The sequence below is a fragment of the Pseudoliparis swirei genome, chromosome 16 (assembly GCF_029220125.1).
Source record: "Pseudoliparis swirei isolate HS2019 ecotype Mariana Trench chromosome 16, NWPU_hadal_v1, whole genome shotgun sequence".
NCBI classification, from domain to species: domain Eukaryota; kingdom Metazoa; phylum Chordata; class Actinopteri; order Perciformes; family Liparidae; genus Pseudoliparis; species Pseudoliparis swirei.
The window spans coordinates 10,898,555-10,924,685 of NC_079403.1; the positions used below are offsets into that span (position 1 = coordinate 10,898,555).

General features: G+C 41.7%; 4 protein-coding genes and 1 long non-coding RNA gene across 13 annotated transcripts; 1 reads left to right on the forward strand and 4 right to left on the reverse strand.

The window, feature by feature from the left end:
• Positions 1-210: 210 nt before the first annotated feature.
• On the forward strand, positions 211-6,342 carry mcmdc2 (minichromosome maintenance domain containing 2). The gene is made up of 14 exons (XM_056433871.1): positions 211-307; positions 819-949; positions 1,031-1,090; positions 1,182-1,377; positions 1,526-1,648; positions 1,766-1,867; positions 3,234-3,362; positions 3,547-3,784; positions 3,856-4,061; positions 4,191-4,357; positions 5,181-5,360; positions 5,448-5,587; positions 5,809-5,918; positions 6,139-6,342. The coding sequence occupies exons 1-14, from the start codon at positions 211-213 to the stop codon at positions 6,303-6,305; spliced, it is 2,046 nt and encodes a 681-aa protein (XP_056289846.1). The 3' UTR covers positions 6,306-6,342.
• Positions 6,343-6,425: 83 nt separating this feature from the next.
• On the reverse strand, positions 6,426-9,776 carry LOC130206108 (uncharacterized). 5 transcript variants are annotated; one of them, XR_008834033.1, is made up of 10 exons: positions 9,691-9,776; positions 8,687-8,748; positions 8,422-8,475; positions 8,129-8,192; positions 7,873-7,920; positions 7,613-7,660; positions 7,332-7,390; positions 7,065-7,117; positions 6,803-6,855; positions 6,426-6,486 (listed from the first exon to the last, which is right to left on the reverse strand). It is a non-coding gene; the product is annotated as an uncharacterized LOC130206108 (long non-coding RNA). The 5 variants fall into 5 exon arrangements; XR_008834034.1 differs by having other exon boundaries at positions 6,426-6,855; positions 8,422-8,472; XR_008834036.1 differs by having other exon boundaries at positions 6,426-6,855; positions 7,613-7,657.
• Positions 9,777-11,230: 1,454 nt separating this feature from the next.
• LOC130206644 (transcription factor 24-like) lies at positions 11,231-12,113 on the reverse strand. The gene is made up of 2 exons (XM_056434699.1): positions 11,638-12,113; positions 11,231-11,353 (listed from the first exon to the last, which is right to left on the reverse strand). Exons 1-2 carry the CDS (start codon positions 12,070-12,072, stop codon positions 11,231-11,233), a joined length of 558 nt encoding a protein of 185 aa, XP_056290674.1. The 5' UTR covers positions 12,073-12,113.
• A 1,676-nt stretch (positions 12,114-13,789) lies between these two features.
• On the reverse strand, positions 13,790-19,779 carry ppp1r42 (protein phosphatase 1, regulatory subunit 42). Of its 5 annotated transcripts, XM_056434113.1 has the most exons (10): positions 19,349-19,775; positions 18,803-18,833; positions 18,232-18,423; positions 17,987-18,153; positions 17,746-17,884; positions 16,975-17,091; positions 15,215-15,332; positions 14,895-15,029; positions 14,623-14,728; positions 13,790-14,183 (listed from the first exon to the last, which is right to left on the reverse strand). In XM_056434113.1, exons 3-10 carry the CDS (start codon positions 18,361-18,363, stop codon positions 14,090-14,092), a joined length of 1,008 nt encoding a protein of 335 aa, XP_056290088.1. In that variant the 5' UTR covers positions 18,364-18,423; positions 18,803-18,833; positions 19,349-19,775; the 3' UTR covers positions 13,790-14,089. The 5 variants fall into 5 exon arrangements, with proteins under 5 accessions (XP_056290088.1, XP_056290089.1, XP_056290092.1 ...); XM_056434114.1 differs by having other exon boundaries at positions 14,623-14,710; positions 18,803-19,774; XM_056434115.1 differs by having other exon boundaries at positions 14,103-14,183; positions 14,580-14,728; positions 18,803-19,779.
• A 1,609-nt stretch (positions 19,780-21,388) lies between these two features.
• Positions 21,389-26,005, reverse strand: cops5 (COP9 signalosome subunit 5). The gene is made up of 8 exons (XM_056433810.1): positions 25,747-26,005; positions 25,270-25,504; positions 24,667-24,795; positions 24,161-24,226; positions 23,784-23,869; positions 23,480-23,591; positions 22,605-22,753; positions 21,389-21,661 (listed from the first exon to the last, which is right to left on the reverse strand). Exons 1-8 carry the CDS (start codon positions 25,881-25,883, stop codon positions 21,571-21,573), a joined length of 1,005 nt encoding a protein of 334 aa, XP_056289785.1. The 5' UTR covers positions 25,884-26,005; the 3' UTR covers positions 21,389-21,570.
• Positions 26,006-26,131: the final 126 nt, after the last annotated feature.

The following is a 26,131-nucleotide window of genomic DNA, read 5'->3' on the forward strand; positions in this document are numbered from 1 at the left end:
AAAAAAACGCACGTAAATGATTTTTTTCTACTCATTTAATGTATTAACGTTACATTATTACATTTAATCGCTTAATATATTGATCCTTCTGTCGCCGACTCTGAGTGGTCACCATAGAAACGGGGTTGAAGCTCGCGCGCCAATAGAGGGACATTAAACTTCGTCACTCGCTTATCGGGAAAATACTACTTTCTCACCATTGAGGTTAAAATGGCTGACAGTTTGTCCTTAAAAGAATCCGTTCTGATTTATTTAGACAGAAGCGGCGGCCTCCAGAAACTGGCCGAAGATTGTAAACTCTTCAACGGTAGGCCTGCTAACGCTAGCTGACCGCTTTACCGTTAGCTGCCGTCAGCCAGTGTTTCTTAACCTTAAGCTAGCTAGCTATGGAAGCTCAAACCACCACTTAACTTAGCTAACTAAACTAACCGACACACGTTATGCAGTGTTGCCAGGTCCGCGGTTTTCCCGCGGAATTAGGCTACTTTTGAAGTGTTGCCGCGGGTTGAATTTTTTGTCCGCTGGTTCGGGTAGACCTATTTTGCATGCTAATTATATGAATAAATTTAAATAAAAATCCATATTTTAAATGAAATAATTTATTTATACCCAAATCCTACCAAACTGACTCCAGATCAGCACGTACACACATGGGCATGGACTTTAAAAGCAGTGTATATGGTTTGGCACGGGCATATTTTGAGTTCTGATATTGGGCTGGGTTTTATTGGCCATTGGGCTGGTTTTGTCACACAGACCTGGCAACCCTGAGTTACGCTAGGCATTCACCCGCGCTCGCTTCCGCCCCTCCTCTCCAGGAACCCACCAGATTGAGGCCGTCTACAGGTTCTGTATCGGGGTGAATCCCTCTGACGTGATAGAGGTGGATCCTGTGCTGGGTCAACGTGTTCTGTCTGATCCTTTAGGAGCAACAGCTTTGTTTCAGTCTGTAAGTGAAAACTGAGCTGGCTCAAACGAAATGTCAACATCTGCTGTAGGATGATCCACATGTGCCTCATTCTTCAAACAGGTGTGCTTCTTGGCCATAAAGACACTTTCACTTGTTGAAAAAATACACACTGAGAGTCAGGTATGAATACATGTTCCTGCTGTAGCTCTTTCTTCCCCGGTGACGTTGAGCCCTTCCTGTAACAATGTGTCGTCTGATTGTTCCCTTTGAGGTGAATGTCATTCTGAAGTTGACACATCTGCCTCCATTCCCCGAGTACACGTTGGACCTGTGTAGTTTCCCTCGTAGCCACGGGCCCATGAGGCCAGTCTCCATGGAGGGCCTGGTCATTGCCACGACAAGGGTCACCAAATACACCCAGGGGGCCCGGTTCCTCTGCATTAATGATGAATGTTCCTGTTCTACAGGTACTGCAGGGAAGACGCACATTGTTTTTCTCTTGGCGTCTATAATTGTAAAGATCAGTTGGTTGTGTACGCACAAAATGTTACGTTTTTCAAGCAATCGCACAACTGGCACTCTTAAAAATGTACATTTATTGGATGCTGACTTTAGGGTTTCACCACATCCGTGTCCATGCACCTGGAGCCACGGAGTCGGCTACCGTGAGAGACAACTTCAGCTGCAGGGTCTGCGGCTCCCCACTGAAAGAGGATGTGAAGTTCCGAGTGTTGGGAGGTGAGAGGGATGCCTCTGAATATCGATGGAGATGTCTGAACTTAAAACACGTGGTCAAAAGAATTGTGTGCACTGTTATGATTTAGTATGTTTGCAAATGTGTCTTTGTGGAGACAGACAAACAGCTTGTGGAGCTGATCCACGTCAACGCACTGGATGTTCTCAGTGCCCATCAGCAAAGCCCACTCAGGTACCAGTCCGTCACCCTGTTTCTCAGAGGTAAGTCTGCATCAGACACGTTTACTGAATGCCTTGGCTTTATATTGCTCAAACACAGGTCCACTATATTTGCATAATAATGTCCTCTGTAACACACAGACAACAAATAGATTGATGGCTGTTACCACATACAATGTTAGAGGGAACAAAGCTAATAGCCACATACCGTCTGAGAGCGGGGGATGGGCACCAGCAGCATGCTACACATCATAATCAACAACATATCAAAGAGTAACCTACTCTGAAAACAACAAGGAATACAGAATGATAGCATCAACAGCAGTGTGGAACACATTATTTATAAAGTCCACCTCTGATCAGCTCTTTCAAACAGGACTTGAAGTTGTTTGTGTTTTTTTGGCTTAAAATCTCTTTTTCGTCTGGAGAGCAGCTGCAGAACACAATAATGACTTCTTTCCTGAACAACTTCTGACCTAAATAACACGCAATCAGTTGCTTTCCCTCCGGTGGAGCATGAATAGCCATCCTGTCACATTCAAGAGTTGTTTTGAACTACCATAAGCATAACCATGGAATAAACACGTTGAATCATCTCAAGCTTTTATTTTAAAAAGGTGTGGTGTGAATACCTTTATTATTTGATTGGTTTGACAGTTTACTGTATAACAACTAAAAGATGCAGAGCAATGACATTGGTCTACGCAGATGGACGGAGATCCATTTGTTTGCAAAGCATAGAATATATTATTACTTTTTAGTTTAACTGGCTTAATGGTTCATTTTTTATTTGCAAGTCAACATCTTAAAGGAGATACTGTACTGTAGATTAATACCCTCAACAACAAGCTATATTATTTCTTTGTAAAATCATGTTCTCATCTATTATAGTCACTCCCAGTGCTGAATAATGGGGTTGTAATAGCTTATATTTGCACACAGTCTGATGTATTGAGGTTTGTCATTAATTTTCTCCAGCTTTGTAAATGAGGCTCACTTTTGGAACACAAACTTAGTGGGGGAGAGTTCAAATAAATAGATGTGTGCGCAGCAAGCCGCACACAGTGCCTCATGGTGGGATATTAAGTGTTTCTGTCCCCTCGAATAACATTGTCAAGCCAGCACCCCTGGGAGCTGAGCAAATCTCAACACATGGATTAACATATTCTGTTGACCCAGTCCTGTAGAGGAACTCAATACACTGGGTTCCCGTTACTAAACATATATGTTAATAAGAGCAAGGAACACTCATTAGCTGTCTGTGCCATTCGCACACAGAGAAATCTTTGTTCTGAAGGCCTCCCTCTATGTTTCTCTTGGCCGTGGTTTGTAGGTGGCATACATGTTTCTTCAATAATCACCAGACTGAACTACCCTTTTTATTGCTTTGTTTCCCCGACTCGTACAGATGAGCTGTGTAATTCAATGAGAATCGGTCGACTCTACAGGGTGTTGGGCATTCCTGCGCATGTGCAGCAGTGGACCGGCATTACCTGGAGTGTCGAGGCCAACAGCGTCCAACCGTGGGAGCCAGAGTGTACGGCAGTAAATTGTCTCACAATAATTCCTGCTCCAAATCCACAGAAACGCCACCCAAAGGCGTACTGATAATGTGTGAATCTAAACGCATGTCGATACAGTATATTCTGATTAATCTCATATCTCAATCACTTTACGTCATCGCCGTAATAAAACACCTGTCACGTCTCACAATTCTGCAGATCCCCATGGAGTCAGTGCCGGCTTCCAGGCGCTGTTGAAGGCCACAGCAGGTTTTCGCTGGAGGTTCTCTGCCATTGTGGCTCACTGCTTCGGGTTGGACGTGGCTCCTCCAGGCCTCTACAATACCTTAAAGCTCAGCTTGTTGCTCAGCTTGGTGCAGAATCGAGCAGATGCAAAAGACACGTTTCACAATTTGGATCTGCTCGCCGTCACCACCGACACTCTCGTACTGGACAGGTAAAGTGGTCCGCAAGCCCTCGGTGAACACACTGAGTTTGAACCCTGACATTCCCGTGTCTTTGTGTTAGACTCATGACTTACGGCCTGAGCTTGGCGTGTCACGGGGTCAGGCATCAGGCCTCGGGGGAGATGTTTGCATCTCTGTCCCGGGACGAACACGGAGCAGGCACGGCTAACATCCACGCTGGCTCTGCCCTGCTAGCCACTGGCGGCATTTGCATGTTGGGAGATCTGGGCTGTTACAAAAAGGAGAGGCTGGATGCCATTCAGTCAGGTAGAGCACCAAAGTGATTTATTATAAAGTATGGCATGAGTCAACAATTCATATTATGGATACATTCTTTTGGAGCACGAGCAGCCAGTGTACTACATTGTTCTTCCCCCCCCTGTGAATGTCCCGCAGTTCTGGAGAGCTGCACGGTGTCTGTGTTCATCCCAGGGAAGAAGTACGGTGAGGATGGCGACCAGCAGCTTTGCTTTCCAGTCCACTGCAGCTTCTGGGCCCTCACGGACTCCACGGATGCCTCTCGGCGGTCTGGGAGGGCAGACTGCGCCATACTGGGAACAGCAGTGGGTTCAATCACAGCATGGTGTTGTGTAACCTTTGTGTAGCTCTCTTAAAACGTGGTTTTAATGTGCACTTCCAGTTCCACGTGAGAGTTTATTTCTGGAAACTGAAGTGCGTTATGTTAGTGGAGCTTACGTTTGTGTGGTGTAATATTATGGGGTCACTGTTCCATTTTACTCGACTCAGATGTTTGTTGATAGCAGACAAAACAGGAAACTCAGACAATTTACTTTAAGTGAAGGAAGTGCCCTGCCCAGACCACAATACATATCAGAGCCCTTGAGGATAATTAATGCAGTTTTGTTTTTGCAAGGAGGGGAAAGGCTGACAGCCAGTCAAACCAAAGTTTCAGATATGGTTTCGATTCCAGGTTACTTACTTAAACACTAAACCTTCACAAGTTACAAGTCTTTTATTGTCAGATGCACAGAATGACACAGGGTCAGACTGGGCACTGACATTCTTAGGACAAGGCACCACACAACTACCATAGCAAACATAATATAACATACACTCTGTACAAGTACTCTGAACATAATTTCCATGTAATAACATAATGACCTGACTAAATATCCAAGATACATATACCAACCTATACATATACTACACATATGGTAACATAATAAACTAAACTACAGACAAATGGGAGTAGCAGGTAGTGCAATAATTCTGATAAATATGTATTTGTCGTGTAAGAGACAGTATGTAAGTGTAAGTACAAGCAGTGATTTGAAAGTGACAGTGTATGTAAAGTGACGAGTGCAAAAGTGTTGATTCACATTGGCATTACAACTTTCCAATGCCCCATCTCTTCTTTGCGAGCAGGAAATTGGTCCCGTACCGGTTCAGTTGGCTGATGCCTTCGGCCTGGTCATTCAGTGCAGAGATGTGGTGGGAGAGCAGGCCCTGCTGGCCCAGACCAGACACACCCTTCAGCAGGCAGTGCAGCCGGGGAAAGCCCTCTACCCTTCCCGCTGGGAGTTTTCTCCTCAAGAATACCAGGAGGTTAACATGTTGCATTGCTTCTGTACAAGTCTTTATTTAGGCGTTTCTAAAATGACAGTAAATTGTACTTGATGCTCTGCCTTCCAGCTGGTAGCTCATGCACAGAGCGTACAGGCGGAGCTCAGCTCTGGAGCAGAGAAAATAATCCACGGTTACTACATGGCCAGCCGTAGAGTCCGAACGCAGAGTCAGGGGGTCAAGATGTCTGTGACTTCAGTCAAACTACTGTAAGCACCCCAAAGCACAAATGTAAATTGCAGTTTTAATATTCCATCTTCATAAGTCACTGTAGCATAATGTCATCATCCACTAGGTGGGGATCTTTAAACTATACAAATTTCACTGGTGACAGTGAACTGCAAAGATGCATTGTGTACAACTGTAGACCAACTATGGATTTCTTCTGTCATTGTACACATTTTTATGTATTGTTTATATTTGGTTGAAGGATCTCATTGGCAGAAGCCCACTGCAAGTTATGTCTCAGGACACAAATTCTGGAAGAGGATGCCGTGATCGCTGTGCTCCTCTGCGAAAACTCAGTCACTCTCAAGCATGGTAGAATATTTACTGCCCATCTCATTTGACTGAATACAGTATTTATCCTAGTTTATACAAACCATTCAACGCCATCTTTGTAGTCCCATTTTAAACATGTCTTTTACACAAAAGTAAAGTTGAATTAAAGTTAAACACAGCGTAACAATTGATCAAATTCAAGTGTTTTGTTGCCATGGTATAAATCACTTCAAGTTTACTGAAAGTCTTGTTCCTCCAGGGGTCTCAGCACTTGTTATTCCACCTGATGCAGTATTTCCTTGTGACCTGGGAGACGTGGATGGTTTCCACAAGAGAGACAAGACCCTGGATGAGCTCCACCAGAATATCCTTCGCTTCATCTACGCCTATGCACCGGGAGCAGCCGCATACATCACAGAAGAATAAGGTTTATATAAAATATGTAGGCAGCGCAAGATTTTATTTCTCATTCTTTTAAAGTCGAGATTGAAACGGGCGCATAACCTTTGATTGCAACTTCGGTACTGTAGAAAAACAAAGTCAAGCCATCTTTCTTGAAAACGGCTTTATTAACTTTTCAACTGATGATCCAACAGCTCCAGCAACTCTACAAAAATAAAAAACACCAACTTAGTTTTTTTAAGTCACAGTACAATTCCTGGAATAGATGCACCTTTAGGAGGCACGCAAAAAGGAAAATACAGAGCTATGTCTGTATGCTGCAGCTGGTAATTCAGAAGACACAATCTCACCATTCTATTGTCTGACGGGTAAACGGCAAAGGGTAATCCTCATCACTATTCCAGCTGCAGAAGTTGCCAGTACTCAATGTTTCGAAAGTAATTTCTAACAGTAATTGTATTAAACTTAAATGGTTTCCAGTGGAATAAACAGCAGTATAACCAAGTGTAGCAAGAACTCACCTCCTGATCAGTACAGGATCAAGTCAGCTGCATCTTTGACCACAGAAGGACTTCTGAAAACAGAAACAGGGACCTAAATAAACCTCTTAACATCCATTGTATACACATGTAGCCAAAAAGGTCCCAAATTATACTGTTTTTCAGTTGGTCACTGTTTCACCATCTTATTGTCTGACGGGTAAACGGCAAAGTGTGAAGTCATCACTATTCCAGCAGTGGGACTGACCTCAACAATACAACCAAGAATGGCTGCAAGGCTTACCTTAAAGACCACCACTGGACACCAGTAGTTGGCCATCAGGACTTCTGAAGCTGCTGACAAAATAAATAAAGGATTAAATAATCCATTATATGCAGCGCTAATGTACACTCATGTAACCAAAAACAGTCCCAGCTGATGCACTGGTTCTCAGTTAGTCACGGTCTCACCACCTTATTGTCTGACGGGTAAACGGCTAAGTGTGAAGTCATCACTATTCCAGTAGCAGGACTAACATACCATAAAATAACTGTCAAATGCTTAACTTACGGTCCACACGGTGAAAACCAGAAGTTAGTCATCTGTCGTAGGCGGTGGCGACTTCACATCTGCAACAGAAGTAAACAGACTTAACATTTACACTCCTTTCAAAGCCCATTTTATTATTGAGTCCTGAAATATTGTTTAAACAAATGAAAAACAATCTTACTATTCTATACTTGGCACAATAATTTTATTAAATCAGGGTTTTGCAATACCCTGTTCAGCTACAATGGTTCCCAGTGGAATAACCCTGCAGCAGTACAACACAAAGTGTATCAAGAACTCACCTCTTGATCAGCTCAGGTGCATCTTTGACCACAGGTCTTCTGAAGCTGCTGAAGACAAAGGACCAAAATTAAACACAATCCATATTAAATGTACAAGCACATTACCAAAAAGTTGCAAATGATATTATACTGGTTGTCAGCTAGTCACGGTTTCACCACCTTATAGTCTGATGGGTAAACGGCAAAGTGTGAAGTCATCACTATTCCAGCATCAGGACTGACTAGACCATAATACAACCAAGAATTGTTGTACGGCTTACCTTAAGGACCATCCGTGAACCAGTAGTTGGCCATTAGGACTTCTGAAACTGGTGACAAAAAACGTATATAAAACAATTATCTGCAACTCTAAAGTAAAAGCATGCAACTCTAAACAGTCCCAGCTGATGCACTGGTTTTCAGTTAGTCACGGTCTCACCACCTTCTTGTCTGACGGGTAAACGGCTAAGTGTGAAGTCATCACTATTCCAGCAGCAGGACAGACATATGCCATAAAACTAACTGTCAACGGCTTACCTTAAGGTCCACACGGTGAAAACCAGCAGTTTGCCATCCGTCGTAGGCAGTGGTGACTTCACATCTGCAACAGGAGTAAAGACTCATGATATACAGTCCTTCCAAAGAGCATTTTATTATTGGTTGCTGAATTCTTGTTTAACACACCAAATTGTATTGATAAAAACTTGCCAGTCATTTTAAACTTAAATTCCCAGGGTTTTGCAATATCCTTTTTAGTTACAATTTCACAATGTTTTCCCAGTGGAATAAATGGGCAGCACTGAAACACAAATCGTGTAGCAAGAACTCACCTCTTGGTCAGCAGAGGTGCATCTCCTTTGACCAAATCAGGACTTCTGCAGCTGCTGACAAAATAAATAAAGGACTTAAGGAACCATTATAAGCATCTAATATACAGTGATGTAACAAACAGTCCCAGCTGATATACTGGTTTTCAGTTAGTCACGGTCTCACCACCTTATTGTCTGACGGGTAAACGGCTAAGTGTGAAGTCATCACTATTCCAGCAGCAAGACTGACATACTATAAAACTACCAAGAACTGTCAAAGGCTTACCTTAAGGTCCACACTGAACTCCAGAAGTTAGTCATCTATCGTAGGCGGTGGTGACTTCACATCTGCAACAGAAGTAAACCCTTCATTTACAGTCCTTGTAACACACATTTTATTATTGGGCCCTGAAATAATGTTTAAACACAAAATTATATAACCAATTTTTACTGTATCAGGTCCATCAAACTTGCCATATGCATGTGTTCATCGTGAAAGATTTGTTACGGCTATTTCGTGAACCAAAACTCAGATAACTACCCTAGGGAGTGCACCATTGATTTCCAGCTTGCATGAATAAGATGTACTGAAGAAATAGCCAATACGTTGACAGATGACGGATCACCCGAAGGTCAAAGGGCACCTGTGTAACACAGCTTGTGAGCTTGACTAATGTCACATGTTTGACGACGGGTTCAACAGCAGGTCACGACCTCTGCCATGACGTTGCATCCTCAGAGGGACCATGATGACTTTCCCCAGTGAAATAATGGGGAGAGCGATCACCTGACGAGCAGCTCATCTACTGACCCAAGGACACTACCAGATACGGTCAGGGCTGTTTCCCTTTAGAACAGTCTACAATTATGATTAATTGAATTCCTACATAAAAGCGCGTCTTCTCTAGATATTTAAATTATTTTAGGAGCGTTTAGGATGACAATGTACGAGTGACACACCTAACATTTCATGAAAGTCTCCGATTCATTAGTTTAATTGCTGCAGGATTTATCTGCATATACCATGAGGCCAACACACGTTGAACATGATATATAAATAAAGTAATATTAGGTAACTCAATCGTACGTGTTTGGTTTCGGCCATGATGCAGACTCCTATGAATTACTGTTGCGCTGCACTCGTGTCGCCCACGTGGCGAGACATGAGCTAGCTGTTAGCTAAGCAGCAATGGTTGTTTATGAGCTATTCACAAATAAACCCAGAAACGCGTCGACGGTTTGTAACAAACTAACGTGTAGAAACGCAAAGGCTAAGTAATCGCTGCCTACCTTTATAGTGAAGATGAAGCTGCCGCAGTCCTCTTTGACGGGGCGCGGAGCAGGGCTGCACTCCGCTCATGGTTGCGTCCTGAAAGGAAGAGGTGGAACTTCCGGATCCGGCGTCTGTTATATGCGCCCCATAGTTGCGCACTGAGGGTCACGTGGCCCAGTGCACAGCTGAGCAATAATGATGCGTTAGCGTCAGCCACTTCCTATTTAGTTGTTGTTAAAACTTAGCCTAGAAAATTTACATTATCCTAATTTCATAACATAGAGGCACCATTTTTGCGAGAAATTACGGTTTGTAAATTCAAATTCTTTGTTTTCTCCAGTTCCAAAACAGACACCTCTCATAATCATTGTTTACCCACCTCCCACGTTTTCATTAAGCTGGCTGTGAATACTATACAGTCTTTTGTTTCCTCTTAATGATGTTGTGATTCTCCAATGCATTTATTATTATTTTGAGAAGCTGTAACGTATTTAAAAAAAATAGTCAGACAAAGTTAAGCAAACGTTCCCTGACTGTCAAAAGGAGAACTTAATATCACGTTTGCTTTGCCAGAAATGATAAAGTGTTCAAACGTTTAATGTGAAGAGGCTACTTTCCTTAATATTTACACCTGTAAACTGTACAAATATAGGTAATTATTGTTTGCTTTCTTAAACATGATGACACTATAAACACTGCTTAAACCCGTGTGCATATTATCGCTTCGGATTTGTCAAGTCAGACATACTCAGCCAAAAGGCCTGCTGCATATTCTTCAGTCAGGTGCAATAATTTTACTGAAATTATGAGGTTTTGACCTAAACAAACTCGTACCCCTTGAATTCAATTGGCATCTGCATTTGATTGATTATTGTCCTAAGTAGAGCGACTTTCCGATCACAAGGACGCTCTTATATTTCCAGGAAATACAGGAATACTACGGAATAATGTTATTATTATTAATAATAATACTAATAATAAATAATATAAATATAAATTAACAAATAATGCCACGACAAACATTTGGACTTTTTCCATTTCCTTACACGACAAAACCATGCATGTTCGACAACACCTTAACAGACTTGTCGTCGTCTTTCACTGAAGTCATTTATTCACAAACACAATTACAACCATGCATGTAAAAATAAGACGGAACATGAGACGCAGAGCCTCCATTGTTGACTCTCTGACAGACCACTTCACATGACAGATGTTAAGTTATTCACGCATGCATTTAGTGCAAATGTTTCAACTGAAAGTGCACAGCTCAAGCATGACGGGCTCATATGCCCGGGGAATTTCTACAAATATACCTGGGACATGTGTGGAACTGCACAATGCAGGCTGAACAGGATTAGTCCAAATAACAACAGAGAAACAATGTCTGCTTTCTCAAAATCTATACAATAAAATTCACGTAATAAATAAATGTACAATGTCTTCCTGGTGGTAGGGCTTTAGTGGAAGTAAAATCAGATTTACAGTCATAATGCATATTCTGCTGCCAGAGTAAAAAACACTGACTCGTGCCATTATGAAATGATTTCATACAAATTATTTAACCCTATTATGGGAGGTGGACGATGATGGGCCTTGATTCTCTGACTCCGAAGGATTTGAGATGTTGAGGAACTGTCCGCTGGCCCCGACGTACAGTCTGGATCGCATGGGCCATTTCTGTAAATACATCACATTGGTTAATCGACCTAAATCCCTCTAAAATTTTAAGTTGAGAATGCAGAGGGTGATGTTGCATCCTTTGAAAGTGTGTTTCATCAACTCAGTAACCCTATTTATAATATTGCATTTTCGTCCAGAAACAAAACAATAATGAAAAATTAAATCACAATTGACAACAATAACATATTTACCTAAAAATTGCGCTCAACAATAGTATTATTATTAATATTATTATTATTTTTATTTTTATTATTATTATCATTAATATTATTATTACTGACCTTCACTGGGTGCAGGTAGCCATCACCTTTCAATGAGTGCAAAACATCTGTCTTTTTTGTGCTCTCTCCGTCCTCCGCGCCTTCTTCTTGCAGTGTTCGAGTCAAGTGGGCAATATATGTGGTGGCCAGTATCAACACGTCGAGTTTGGACAGCTTGGTGTCCAGCGGCACGGACGGCAAAGTCCTTTGTAGCTCCAGGAACGCGGTCCTCAGGGTCTGCACTCGGCTCCTCTCCCGCGCTGCGTTCGCGGCTGCCGGGCGTCCTCTGCCGCCGAGCCCGCCGCCCTGGAGGTCCCGACGAGGACCGTCCCGACTGGGGCTGGAGCTCGGACTGGATGCGGGGCTGTCATCCGCCGCCGCCCCGGAGCAACCGCCGCTGTCCATTCGGAGCGTCGGTCTTGCAGCCATCGGGGTGCACTTACAGACCTGCATCATTCCATCAGAGGGATACAGACACGTCAAGTGACTTTTAGTTGTTTAATCTGCAAGTTATAAGTGACAAGACACATCATTATTATTATTATTAATTTTATAAATCTGATTATTGTCGTCTGTAGCCTACAGTGTTTCTCTGTTCTACTGCTTGCTTCTAAGTTAAGTTATTGCCTTTGCATTTATTTATTAAACCAAAACTTAAGTCAATTATTGAACATGTCTGTTGTCAAGTTCCTTCACCTTAAACAAACACGAGCCTCTTTGAGCTCATCCGATCACCAACACAACGTGAGTAAGCCAAATGACAGGACGCAGCGGCCCGAAGTTGCACGAAAGACACTTGAATGTGTTCTCATTGGGTAACTCGAGATGTCCCTGCCAGACATGAGCAGTTTGTGATGTGAAGTTTTACCTTCGGTATCTTTCAAAGTTGCTGTTTTAAAAACGACATGAAGGCAATCCAAAGAGGGCTTCGATGAGACAGAGAATGTGTTCTTCAATGTAGAATAGTTCACGTCCAGTTTATCCTTATGAAGAGCGTCTGCAGGAAAAGGTGCGCAGCAGTGCTTAAACGCTCCTCCAACACTTCACCTGTGTGCGTAAAAGTCTCACGAGCCGTTCATTTATCGGGTAGACAAAGCCCCAAAAGTCTTTCGCTCCGACGTAATTAATCACTCACAGCCTCACAACACTCCCTCGCAGTGAAGACGGCTCTTTCCCTTTCCTCACTTATTTCTGTCTGAGGGCAGCAGAGGCTAGTTTTCAACGCCAGAGGCAGGGCTCTCTCCTCCTTGAACCCCGATATGCGCGCTGCCATTGCGCACTCTAATTGGCTGCGAACCTGACCCTGTATTTTCTTTATAAGCCTATCATAAAGTGGCAACGGGAAGAAAGTCAAAATTATCTAAAAAAGCTGCTCGTCATAGTCAGAAATAAAGGTTACGCTTTCAAAACGCTGTTTGCAATACACCATGAAGAAAGGCTGACACGTGTAAGCTGATATGCAAAACATTTGACTAATTGCAGGGTGTCTAGAATTGCAATCCCAATGGAACAGCTAATAAATAAAGTCCAGCAATCAACAGGCAGGCATTGAGGAAATTCTTGTGAGACTCAGAAATTAATCATTCTGATTTGCAAGGCTCCAAACGGAGATGTCGGCAAATTAATGAAAGGAATTATTCATAATATGCACATCCTCGGACTGTTCTTAATAAACATTGTTTTTGTAAGGATGGAGTATAAGTATTGCTGCGGGCCACTAATTATAAGGCAGAGGAACAGAAGGTTAAATAAGCTTGTTTCCCTAATAACCCCGCATCTTTCAGGGGTTACACACGTGGTTCCTCACTAAAACATTTAGCAACATCGATGATAATTAATACATCCGTATTGTTACTGTGTTTGCCAATAAAGAGGAACTAGTCATTTATCACAAGTGTTTGAATAGAAGCACGCTGTTAGCTTTAGATGATTGTAAAGCCAGTGGCAGGGTGGAGGGGTCATTAAGATTGTGACACTCTGCATCTCCTGCTTCACTTATTTGTCGGAATGCTTGCAGAAGAATAATTACACACACACCACAGAAAATGCATCACTGTAGGGGGACAGATTATGTATATCCTCAGACCCCCAAAAGGTAATTAAGAGATAAACCAGCTGTGCGAGTGAGGAAAAGAATTGTGCACAAACCATTATTCATTGTTAAACTCTTTTAATTTCGTAATCCATTTCGAACACTAACAGATTATTTATTCATTTATAGAAATGTATATTTAAGAGACAGATATAATCAAAACATTTTTTGTAAAAAAAATAAGTAAAATATTTAAAGCCCTATAATCCAGTCCAGGTCAAGGATAATGAAGAGCCTGCGGACATCACAGCCATGTGACCGCGACTCTTCTCTGTTCTGATAAATGTACAAGCATGAAATATGACGAAGGTGCCAGGAGCAGCAGGGTTCGCCCTGCAAGTGTGGAGGAGGTGGGTATTTTAGTGGACTGGTAGGTTCCTCTTAAGCATCCCCATGACTGCAGACGGGCGATGAGGGAGCCACATGAATGACATGTCCGCTCGTAGGAATCTTTAATTTTTGTGCCGTTCGATTTCTGAGAGGAAGAAAAAACAAAAGAACAACAAGCATCGTCAGACCACGCATAAGAAGATTTTCTACTATTACTTTGTGGCCTAAAATGTAGTAAATGTTCCATTGACTGACTGATATTACAACACTGCTAATAAAGAGAACAATAGGGAAATAAAAATAACTAAACGGGCTAAAAAATAAACCAATTTATCAAAAAAATATTTTTCTTGAATTTAGGAGTAATTGTAAGATGGATCAGGATGTAAGATGAGTTCAAACCTATTAGCAGTTGTCGTCACTCGTAATTTGTACATTTCATCATGAGGGACACATATTCTGTATGACAGCTGGTTAAAGCTGCTAATTTAATATCCACATTTAGCAAGAAATGAAATGGAGTGAGACAAAAAACGTGCACCTCTTAATGCTAACTGAGATCTGTGTGAATTATGATTCTGGACCTGAGAGACGTCTGCGGCTGCCATCTGTGCACGCTGGCGTGGCTGTAGACGAGGGCCGGACGTCCACCCTGACCGGCGTGAGAGTCATCTGGAATGCAGACAAAGCCTCAGGAGAACACGCACAAGTCACACAAATTCTGATGCGTAACATCTGTCCAAGTCCAATAAAGTAAAGAATAACAAACGTAAAAACCAAAGATGAATCAGGTAATTGTGGTTGTGAGGGCAAAGATGTAACAGTACATTGAAAAGAACATATTTGAATGATTTACTTGTTAAAGGACAGGGGACGAACGATCCCGTCACCGAATGCTTGTTGTTCTTTTTATTCTTGATCTCTTTGGATGCTTTCCAGTTAATAAGGAACTGTCTGGTTAACTCATTAATTTCCTTGCCATCCAGAACCTCTAGAACATTAAAAAAAAAAAATTTAAATAAAGAAAATATTTAGTTTGAAATTCAAAAGTGAACATTGTAAATTTATATTTTTATCAGTATGTGATTTTTTAATTATTAGCCCTGGCAAGTCAAAGAAATAAAGTACATTTTGATATCAGGATGCCATTGAGTAAGAAAATGAATAACAACTCACCCAGACTGTGGACCACGGTTATTAGGCGGTCTCTGTACTTTTTTTTTTTACACACAGGATTTCCAACCAAATCCATTTGAAGCAGCTGAGGCCAATGGCTGAACACATCCTCCAACTCCTGAAAGTACACAAGAAGAGAAAGTTGTGTGTTCATTCTAACAACTAACGGTTCAAATGACAAAACAGTGTGTCTCTGCAGCTGCTCAGTAACTAAACATGGACAACTTTCTTAAAAAAAAAAAAAAAACTAATGTGATGCATTTCTATAATCACCAATCTGAGAGAAACATCAGGAAAACTTTGAAAGACTCGGTATCGGTGAATGCTAATGTGGAGTACAAGGGCCAATGGAAAGTTCATAAACAACACATCCGTCTATTTTAATAAACAGTGTCGCCGGTGTCATGTAACTACACGTTTCCTCCTGGGGCAGTGTGAGGCTGGCTCCTCCAGCGAGTTGCCTCCAGTTGTATGTTTATCTAAAGGCACATTAATCCAAGCCTGGAAATATGAATACTCTCTGGACACGCTCTGATTGTTCATTGCCTTCCTGTCTTGGCCAAAGCGCTTCCACTTTTCCAGCTCTTGCCGCAATCAGTTCAGAGGGGACCCCTGAGCGCCGCGCGCTCCCAGGCTTTGATAAATGATCGTGTCAGGGCCGTCACTCAGAAGGCCGTCGCTGAAGAGCAGCCCAGCGCCAAATTGCCCCTCACGCGGGGGCGTGGAGAACAGCAGCGGCTGGATACTCGCTGTGCACGGCCGGCTCTCTCTCGCCTGGACTAATGATGGGCCAGTTATGAACCTGCATTTGACCGGCGCTTCGATTCCCCTGTCCTCTCTGCCCTGCACACAGCGCACGGTCTCTGAAGATGCTCCCCATTTGTCACCCTAGCTGACTGCCTGTCATAATCTATTTTAGAAATCCATAACGCTTCCTCCGGGATCGGGGCAACTGGCGCGGGAGAAGGGATTGATCCTTCGGAGGGCTGTCTTTGTAGGATCGATAGTGGCAGACGGGTTGTATAAATTATGGGAGATATCTGCAAAAAATGACACGTGTACAGCAATTACCTGCATTGACGCTCACAAAAGAAAATCTTCCGTCTCGAAAAAGTAGCCTCCGCAATGTGGTCAATTCTAAAGTGCTTTCCACGTGTCATCCGAGTGTTTATTGGCACTAAGAAAGAATAATTTATCCCCTTTAAATGATTTTATCAACCGTATAGTGAAAAAGCCCCCAGGTTATTTGTAAAGGAAGTCAGAGAGGCCAAACGCCTATCTCTGCCTCAGATGCATCTCCCATGAAGCAAAGGACTCGTGGTTTAAGGTATCAAATGGAGGATTCTGAGGCAGAGAGGAAAAATCAGCCTCCCAAGGAAAGAGAGAAACTCGTGCTTGTTTAAAGCTGTCAGCGAGAAAAGTCTCAGGGGATTGGCTCGCTGATTTGTTGAATAATTCTGACCCTGAAAGAGTCATGGAGACTGGGAACCGATGGCGGGATTTGCCGGATTTGGTTCTTTAGAACCCTGTTCTCCATATCATTTCACACATCACTGCAGAAAGCTACAGAACAAGGTTAATGTTGACCCGATCCACTCATAGCCGCTATGTTGACTTTAATACACCTTAGCATGCAGAGTTGCTGTGGTACTGTTTACTTGGACTGAGCACCACGCGCAGTTTCTACTTCACTGGAGAACAAGTCTTCAATTGGTTTCACGTACATAAAAAAAAAAAGGAAAAAAAGAAGCTTTATTTACCTCCATATTGGACAATATATTGTCAGCAGCAGAGAAATGCTGGAGTTCCTTCAGCACTGTCAGGTCCCTGATGTCATCAATGTTGTTGTTATTGATATTCAGGACACAAAGAGATTCCTGTGCAACACATTCAGGTTCATGAAGAGAGAAGAGTTCATGTTACAGTTATTGCAATGACAGAATCAGACTAATATATATTACACAGCGAACCCTAAGCCAAAGCCAAATGTTAAACCACAAGGTGACTCAGTAAAAGGTAAAATTATGTATATTACATTTTAATTAAAGCATTTAAATGTGTTCTCTGTATACGCCTAAACTATTAGGATACCGTCCAAATCGGACTGTAGGTAGTGTTCAATATTCATCTTGATTTGAAGTTCTATAACGACACATCTATAAAAAGATGGAACTCTTTAAATTTAATCAGCAATTTCTTTAATTATCCAAACAAACAAGAAGCTGAGACTATTGGTGTGTTTATCCATGGCCTGGGCAGTAAACAGACCGGACATCATGAAACCCAGCACACTGCTGCTTTTAAAAGGATTACTGGCCTCGGAGAAATCTGAGATCTTTTAAACCAGGTAAATACACCCTGCATACATATGCTTGTGTATGAAAAAAGTAAATTACGCTTTCCTCTAAACCACTTGCTTACTTAAAATATCACATTTTCAATAAAGAGATCCCAATTATTCGGGGGGGGAAAAGGAAGATCCACACATCTTCATTTTTCCACGTACTGAACAGTGTAAAAATAGGTCATACCGCCAGTGAGAGGAGAGTCATGGGGTCAAGGAGCAACTTTTCCCCTGGTGCCAGCCTCTGATTCTCCAGATGAAGCTCCCTGAGCTCGCAGAGGGTCTCTAAGCCCTCCACCACAGCAATCCGGTTTCCACCCAGATACCTACAGAGCAGGAAAACCACACACACGTTCACACACACACACACACACACCTTTGACTTGACCACAGCACGGGGCAACAACCGGGCTACGATGTCTACTCACAGTTTGGAGAGCTTCTGCAGATTGGAGAGATTCTCTATACGAGTGATGTTATTGTTCTGCATATAAAGATGGGTGAGGTTGGAGGCAAAGCCAAGGTTGCAAATGTGCGTGATCTGATTATCATACAGGTAAAGAACGGTGAGGTTTCTACACATGGAGAGATCCCCCTGAAAATAGAAGTTAAAAGTGAGGCACATAAGATGAACAGCATATCACTAAATTGTGAGCGTTGCTACCACACTCACAATGTCTTCAATGCTCTTGCTGAAAAAGTGGAGGTGGGTGAGTGTCTTGAGGTACTCTGGGAAGGAGAGGCCCCTTCTCTTTTTGAAGTGGTTTCTAGATTTAGCAATCAGATCTGTGGTCAGGCGCACCATGGTGGCTCGTCTCAGCTTCAGAGGATCCTTTTCAGCCTCAGCCGAGCGTTCAGGCTAGAACTGTTTGGGACAACAAATGACAGAAACAAATGCTCCTCAGAATAACAATGTAATAATGCCACTTTACTTCAGCATGTGGAGACCCAAATGACAAATTAACCCCGGTACGGAACTTTAAATGGCCTAAAACCCAATTGTCAATTCACAATTAGGGATAATTGATGGAGGAAAACCCAGGACTATCACTATTCCCCAGGAAACTTGCTCAGAGGCCAAAGGTCGGGTGAGCACTCAATTCTTACTGTGATTAGAATTCCCCTGGCAGACGAAGCAGAGCTTCATCCAGTACCCATGGGGCTTGTTTATTAGCTTGACCTGACATTGAGATATGACAATTTGATTTAACAAGGAAGCATTTTTATATGTCGCCTCTCCTCACCTGCAAATTGCACCGCGTTCAGTGTGTGGAGCTAAAATAGAGAAAAGTAGAGTAAGGTAGAGAAAGGTATAGAGTAACGTAGAGGTGTGACGGCAGGTATTTTCCACCCTTGATCTCGAGGCGTGAGGCCGAGGTCACAGGAGACAAGAGCGACTGATCGATCCACCGCAGCTGAACAGAAGCTAAAGGCTAGCTAGCTGAACTCATGCGGCCTCTGCTCTCCGGGGGCTCGGGGCCAGCACTTTATCACTGTCAAAGAAAAGAGGGCGACCCTCGTGCTGGCTGTCCGGGTGGAGTGCGCGGAGCGGGAGGCCTGACGTGCGGGGAGGGACTGGAAATAGACGCGAGAGTGAACGGAGGGGATGCGGTTCACAGCTGGGGAGGGAGGACCAGAAATATAAACGCGTAGGTTGTTAGCTAAACATGACGTCACTGGATAGCGATGGCTAACTCACAGCTAGCTTAGAAGCCACTCACAAAGTTTAAGCGCAACACACAATATGGCGGAATTTGGAAATATGTCAACTATTAACTACACTTTCCTACCTCTCGACGTCTTCAGAAAATGTGGACATGCGAGCTATTCAAACTGTTTTTAGGTTAGCTATTGAAATGAACCGGGAGGCTGTTTTGTTTGTGGCAAGGTATTATGTTGCTATGGAAACCAGACTGACGTATTTAGTTTCATCCCAAACTGTTATCGCAGTGCTCGGGGAAGACTTGACAGTACATTATTTAAATTATTAATAGTTAAATGGTCGTTTTGACAAAATGGATGGTTTAACCAAATTGCTTTATTATTGGATCTGGAATTTAAATAAATATATATTTAAAAGTTTAAGAAAGTAACTTATCACACCTCATCACACAAATCACACCGTCTGAACGTTAAATGTTGATTGAAATGTGTGCTGTTTACGTTTTCTGACTTTGCAGCTAAGATTACATTTATCCAAGCTATCTTTCAAGACCACATACCAAATCAGGGCCACAGCCCCCTTCACTCAGTGACCCCTGCAGTGTTAATCTATATCATGTCAAGACCTGGGTTTCCTGTAAAGGAGTGACTTGCCTCCACTTATGCAGGAGCACATGGTGGAGAGGAAATGTAGCACCTCCAGCTTCTTCACATGGCGGGGGCCATGCTTGTGGGGTTAATTCCTCTGAGAGCCAAACTAAACACAACATCTCCAGATCTTAGTGGGGTCATTAGATCTATAGGGCCTCAGTACTGTAGCTACCTAGAGCTATTAATCATGGGCCTTGTCAATCTGCTGCTCTTATATCAGTCATTGTTGTTATTCACTCCTTCATTTTTGTGTGGACAGCAAGGGAGAAGGAATTCCTCTGCAATCTGTAAAATATGTTTGTATGTTAATGGAGAACATACTTTGGAATTAGAAAACTATTTTTTTTTTTACAAGAGTAGGATAAAATACACACGTAATGGATTTTTGGCTGGCCACAATTTGACTTGATTAGAATTTACATATATCTTTTTATTCCACCTTTAGTCATGCATACAAATGTCCATCTGGTGATAATCACAATATTTACATGTCCAACGAGTTCAATATGTTTCACTGATACTTAAATCACTATGGAAGACCAAACATTAGGTGAAACTATTTTAGAAGTGCATACTCTAAATACTTACTCAGGACTGTGACTGTCATCCATGTAATGCATTTAAATATCTGGCAAAAATACAAGCTATTCAGTAGACTGTGTTCACCTATTCAACTATTTCACATTTCTAAATTATATTAAATATAATCTAATAAGTTTCCTCTTCTAAACCTCTACATCGAACACCCTCATGGCACAAATAATAGTAAAAGAAAATCATTATAGAAAGTGGTGCCAAAGCTTATGCACATGAGAAAAAACAGACACCTCCACGGCCCCGCTGGGATTGTCTCCTCAGCGATACATGACATCAAAAATATACATTTAGCCATTACAATACCGTGAAAAAAAAAGATATGACGCAAACTCAGGCCAAAGCGGCAGCCCTTAAAAATAGGCAGACTCGGTGAGTGTCTGCTTCGACGGAGAGCAGACGCGCTGGGTGAATAGACTCCAGTGTGTGCGGCTTCTGTTCCTGCGCTGCATCACTGCCACACCACAACCTGAACTCGGTGGTCACTCCGCCGGAGTGTGTACCACGAGAGCCAACTGGGCTGGGAGTGACTCCGCAGAGACGTCCCACACACTGCAGCCGATTCCTTTTGAGCCTGTGCAGAAGCTTGAGTTTGTTGTTCCATTATGTAATGCTGTGACAGGCTACACTTGAATGACTGACTGGTGCTAGGTTAGGCTGTGCAGTAAATGCAACCATGGTGTGTGTGTGTTCAAATGTCAGCCTGCTGAAGAATACAGGCACATGCACAACGATTTTTAAGTAAGAGCCAAAGCATGAAGGGAAACAATGCCGTCAAGAGTTCCACGTCTTAAGAACACTGTAATATATTAAAAATGTCTAACTTATACACCCAGGCAAGTGTATGTGTGTGCTTTATTTTGCATAATAGAACATTTAATAATACAATATTGTTTGTGTGAATTAACCACAGAAAGCAGTAGCAATTTTTTTCAGAATTTTTTTTATTGTATAAATCGTAGCTACTTATAGGACAAAATAAGAAATTTAACAAAAAAGCAACCCCAAGATTCTACCCATAGAAGTTAAACATAAACCGATAATTTCTACACATGCACAAGAAAAAAACTTCCAGGTAAAATCAAAATCAGCTCATATTCCAGGTTTAATTGCCAGAAGTGTTGATTTGATTGAAGAGTTTGTCCTTAATGACTTGAGACATCAGGCCATGAATTGCCTCTATGGTCGTCTTGCAGCTAAAACAAATCAGAATGAAAAATAGTGATTAGTTCAATTATCCCAGCAAAACAGATATGACATCGAGATATGTAAAGCGTACACTGGTATCAGAAGACGATCAGGGGCCAAAACTAGTGACGGTATGGTTTGTGGTCATTTGTAGCACTGTGTCTCCATTTGTGAAACATATATTACAGTAACTACTAATAATAAACAGATTCATATGCTGAACGTTCATGCTCTTTGTGTTGGTTTAATCGTAGATATATTTAATTAATCCATTATTCTAATATAAACAAATGTAATAGTGCTGCAGGTTAATATTTTTCTTGTTCTGTTTGAATCACTCTACTTGGACAGAAAAAAAAACAGATCAAGAAATAATTTTAATTCCATGTCAGTAATTGATTGCAAGAAAATAAACGTGCAGCTATTTTGATAATCGGTTAATCGTTTGAATCTTTCTTCGTTTCGTATCATCGCCAACTGAATCTCTTTGGGTTTCGGTTAGATAAAATAAGATCATTTTCTTTTTGGAAAACGTTTTATCATTAATTGAGAAAATAATCTGCAGTTCAAAATCTGTGCTAAGAATTATGTTGGTTATAACCCTAAAAGCAAAAAATTTGACAATATTTTAAATTGACAAAAAATATATAATACCAACTCTCTTCATCAGCACCAAATTGAAAAAATAATTTGTCAAAATGGGGTGAAAACACCACATCTTAGACATGATTAAAGTTATTGATAATATAATACAGACAATAATTTATTATCAACAAATCAATTTGGCAAATATCAAATATCACAGTAATAAAATATATTGAAGTGAGTTCAAAGTAATACTCTGAATCACTTTCTTTTTAGGATCTATAATATAAAAATAAATTATAGTTCCCTTAATTAAGGAAGTTTGCATTTAGGTCTGCAGCCCTTTTCCCTGAGAGAAAGATGTACCTGTCTCGTGTTGCTTTGGCCAGTTTGTCCTCAGACTTCCTGTCATGCGTGTCCAAGCCGAGCATGAAGCTGCCTCTGCCCAGCTGGGCCTCTGACTGCTCCAGCTTCTCCGACAGGTCAAACACCTGGCCCGTGGTGTAGTCCGAGTTCTGACCATCCAACAAACACGCACAAACAAATTCATGCACAATTTGCTAACGAGAAGGTAGATAACAGACTTTACACAAAGAAAAAGTCTTTTGCAGAACAACGGCAAATCTGTGGAACAAGCTGAAGGAACACTTTGTGTGTTGTGCTGAATGAAAAGAAGCCAGTGAAACGTTTGCTTAAGGTGAGGCTGTGTTTTCACTGGGAAAGGTAATTGAAACACAATGACACAGGGGCCCCTGACTAGGGCGACAGAGTAGCAACTGACAAAGCCTTTCACCCGAGGAGCAGCTCGTCCTTGACATCCAGTCAATTCATCTTCATCCAGAATGCCAAAGAGCTTACTGTTTGGATAAGGCCGATGCCCATTTAGACTGTTTAGTCAAGCTCGGAACAGAGTCACTGCATCCACAATGGGAATTCACATGAGGGGATTTCAATCTTTAGAATGAACTTGGAGGGGGGAGCAGAGGAATCCATTTGAACCACGGCAGCATCTGTATCACTGGAGTTGGGTCCAGCTTTAATATTCATCCCGTATGTTAAAAAGTTTAGATTAAGCACATTACTAAAATCAACAAACAGACTTTCACCTACTAAGCAGCAATAAATCATGACATCACAAGCGGGTGAGCGAATGTCTGAATGAGTTATAGTGTAATAATCAACCATAAATCAAAATGTCAAACAATTAGCAGTCATTTAGTTTTTTGAAGTTGTCTACATACCGTGAGGAGACTTGAAGAACTTAAGGTATTGACCCAATATTTGTTCCAAAGGAGTTCCAGAAGCTTTCTATCAAGGGAGGACTTGAAGTAAGTCACCTCCAAGGCGTAATACCTAAATAAAACAAATCAAAGCAAAAACATTAGCCACGTACAACACAGTCATATAGTAGTAAAGAGTACACGATACAAAACATCGAATCAATGTAGAAATTAAATGATCTCAGTACTTGATGTATGTTATAAGTACTTTTATCATAAATATCGGTAATATTGTGATAACAGTGTGATATACATAAATACTCACTGTTTACAGTGAACACCAAAGTCTTCAATCTTGTTCAAGGGGATTGTTTGGTATTCTGAGGGTCCCTCATCGGGGGGTTTGTAACCCTGAACATCCAAAGAGGAAATACTGCAAATTACCAACAAACTAAAAAGCTTTTCTGTAACATAACCAGATAATTATTACACAAATAAATAATAAAGAAATTCAATGGACAGGCAATAACAAAATAATGAATTCTAGTTTATATAGTAGAACACATAAACAACAATGAAATACAAATGTAAAAAGTACAAACAAAAACACACATGCAAATGTATCATTAGTCGCAAATTATTTAATTACTACTAGAATTATATTCTCAGGAGAACCGTCTCCGTTTACAGTATTTGCTTTACCTTTGGGTAGGTCCTGAAGGAGCCAAGATTGACTTTCCCTGCTGAAATGGTCCGAGTGGGGTCGATCTGAAGGAGGCAGGATACAGTAGAACAGGAAAACAAAGTCAGGGGTCACACAAAGCTCCAGGGACCATTAAAATCCGGCAACCAGGAGCATTTTTACTGTGGCTGTCGGTGTGCTGAAAATGCACACTTAATTACATGACGCCCATGGCATTTAAGCACCGCTCAACCGAATGAAGTGTAAATGGCATACATGGCTGAAATAGCATAATATTCATTAGTACTACATGGAAAACTTACAACCAATAAATCAGTAATCTCCTCCCCCCATCCCCATCCCCATCCCCGTCTCTGTTACATGTACATTATTTTGTTTTGTCATAGTTTGAAGGAAATGGTTTACTACCCTGAATACCATACTCATGTGGTGCAATTAGAAATCACAGTAAACTAGGCATTTGGCTTGAAATTTATAACGGTTATTACTATTTCCAGAGTCTTACCACAACGGCCACAAAAGGCTCCTGAAACTGCTGGTTGAGCATCTGAGTGCTGACATCTATGCCAGACAGCCAGCAGCCGTAGCCCGGGTGACTGTGGTACCAGCCAATCGCATTCTCCAGCCGGCCAACCTGAGGGATGACAGACAGATCTCAGTTCACAAATTAAAACAATACTATAGAGCATTCCTGCTTATTGCTTTGCAACGGTGCCTTTAAGAGCGAAATACAACTAAAGATCATAAATAAATAGCTAACCATGTAGTGATTTTTAAAATTTGAATCTGATATACCTTATATATAAACCTTAATTATATGGTAAAACATCACATCTGGGTATCAGCTTCTAAACTCATATGGGTGTATGTCTACTTCACATTATTAACAAAAGTAGGAAGTATTGTTTCTTTAACAACTGGATTAAATGTTTCCATGTCTCCAATTTTTTATTATTTTAATGTTTGCAATAAATTACATCTACAAATAGTAATAAACAGAACTATAAATCCAAATGATGTAACTGAACAGTGCGTGTACAGCGTTTGGTTCATCCTCTCTCAGTCATGAAATCTGTGTGATGCCCTATAATGAAAGTCAGTGTCCGACCTGTTTGGCATTTTCAATGTAGGCGGCCATGTATTCATAGGCTGCAGCCTGGGCGTTCACTCGGGTTTCTGTGCCCTCCACGGGCAAGGCGAAGCTGTCCATGATGATCATGGTTTCACCGTCCACCTTCCCCAGCATGAGGCCCATAACCTCCAGGTTACCTCCGGACCTGGCATGCATCACCATCTTCAACAGGGCCAAGGCGGAGATCTTGCAGTACTTGAAATAGTGATGACTACGGGTTCAAAAGAAAGACAAAGGCTCAATACCAGGTGTATGTTGGGGACACTGCTAGGGAGTAAATACACGCAGTTAACGCGAGCCGCATCCCTGTTGACAAATAAGCCAATGCTAGGTCGTGAAGCTATCGAGGAGTTTCTTCGAAAAAAATAAACCCACCGTGACACAACACACGACAGCGAACATTTAGCTCATAACTCTCTTTGACTAAATATAACATGACTGTTTTGTACTTACTCCTTCGTCCATGGTTTAGCGGCAAGGATTTCTTGCTGTTGCTTTTTGTCATATTTGTAGATTTCGTCTATGCTCTGAACTTCCTGCATGCTGTTAGATAGCTCCCATGTTTTCTGAGCCGTGCTGCCCCCCGCCATGACGAATTATCTAAGCAAAAAACAACAACTTAGTAGTTCAAACCCCGATTTCTGCTCAAGTAACCGAATAAATGTTATATTTCTCCGATAGTTTGATCCCGTAACGGCTAAATGTCCACTTGGTCAGGGTGCCATGACAGTGAATGATACCAATATACCAAAGTGGCATCGCAGGGACGTTTATCATAATGTTACACAAATATAACATTGATATGATTGTAGGGTACAGTAAATGTAATATAAAACAA

Coding starts and splice junctions, on each gene's coding strand:
- mcmdc2 (XM_056433871.1), top strand. CDS start 211: ATGGCTGACAGTTTGTCCTTAAAAGAATCCGTTCTGATTTATTTAGAC. Junction 950..1,030: donor CAACAGCTTTGTTTCAGTCT/GTAAGTGAAAAC, acceptor TTCTTCAAACAG/GTGTGCTTCTTGGCCATAAA. Junction 3,363..3,546: donor CCAACCGTGGGAGCCAGAGT/GTACGGCAGTAA, acceptor ACAATTCTGCAG/ATCCCCATGGAGTCAGTGCC.
- LOC130206644 (XM_056434699.1), bottom strand. CDS start 12,072: ATGATGCAGGTCTGTAAGTGCACCCCGATGGCTGCAAGACCGACGCTC. Junction 11,354..11,637: donor GCTACCTGCACCCAGTGAAG/GTCAGTAATAAT, acceptor ATGTATTTACAG/AAATGGCCCATGCGATCCAG.
- ppp1r42 (XM_056434113.1), bottom strand. CDS start 18,363: ATGGTGCGCCTGACCACAGATCTGATTGCTAAATCTAGAAACCACTTC. Junction 17,092..17,745: donor TGACTCTCCTCTCACTGGCG/GTATGACCTATT, acceptor TGTGTTGCACAG/GAATCTCTTTGTGTCCTGAA. Junction 14,729..14,894: donor CGTCCCCTGTCCTTTAACAA/GTAAATCATTCA, acceptor TGTTCTCCTGAG/GCTTTGTCTGCATTCCAGAT.
- cops5 (XM_056433810.1), bottom strand. CDS start 25,883: ATGGCGGGGGGCAGCACGGCTCAGAAAACATGGGAGCTATCTAACAGC. Junction 23,870..24,160: donor CCTTCAGGACCTACCCAAAG/GTAAAGCAAATA, acceptor TTGGATGTTCAG/GGTTACAAACCCCCCGATGA. Junction 22,754..23,479: donor GTTCTTCAAGTCTCCTCACG/GTATGTAGACAA, acceptor TTGGATGGTCAG/AACTCGGACTACACCACGGG.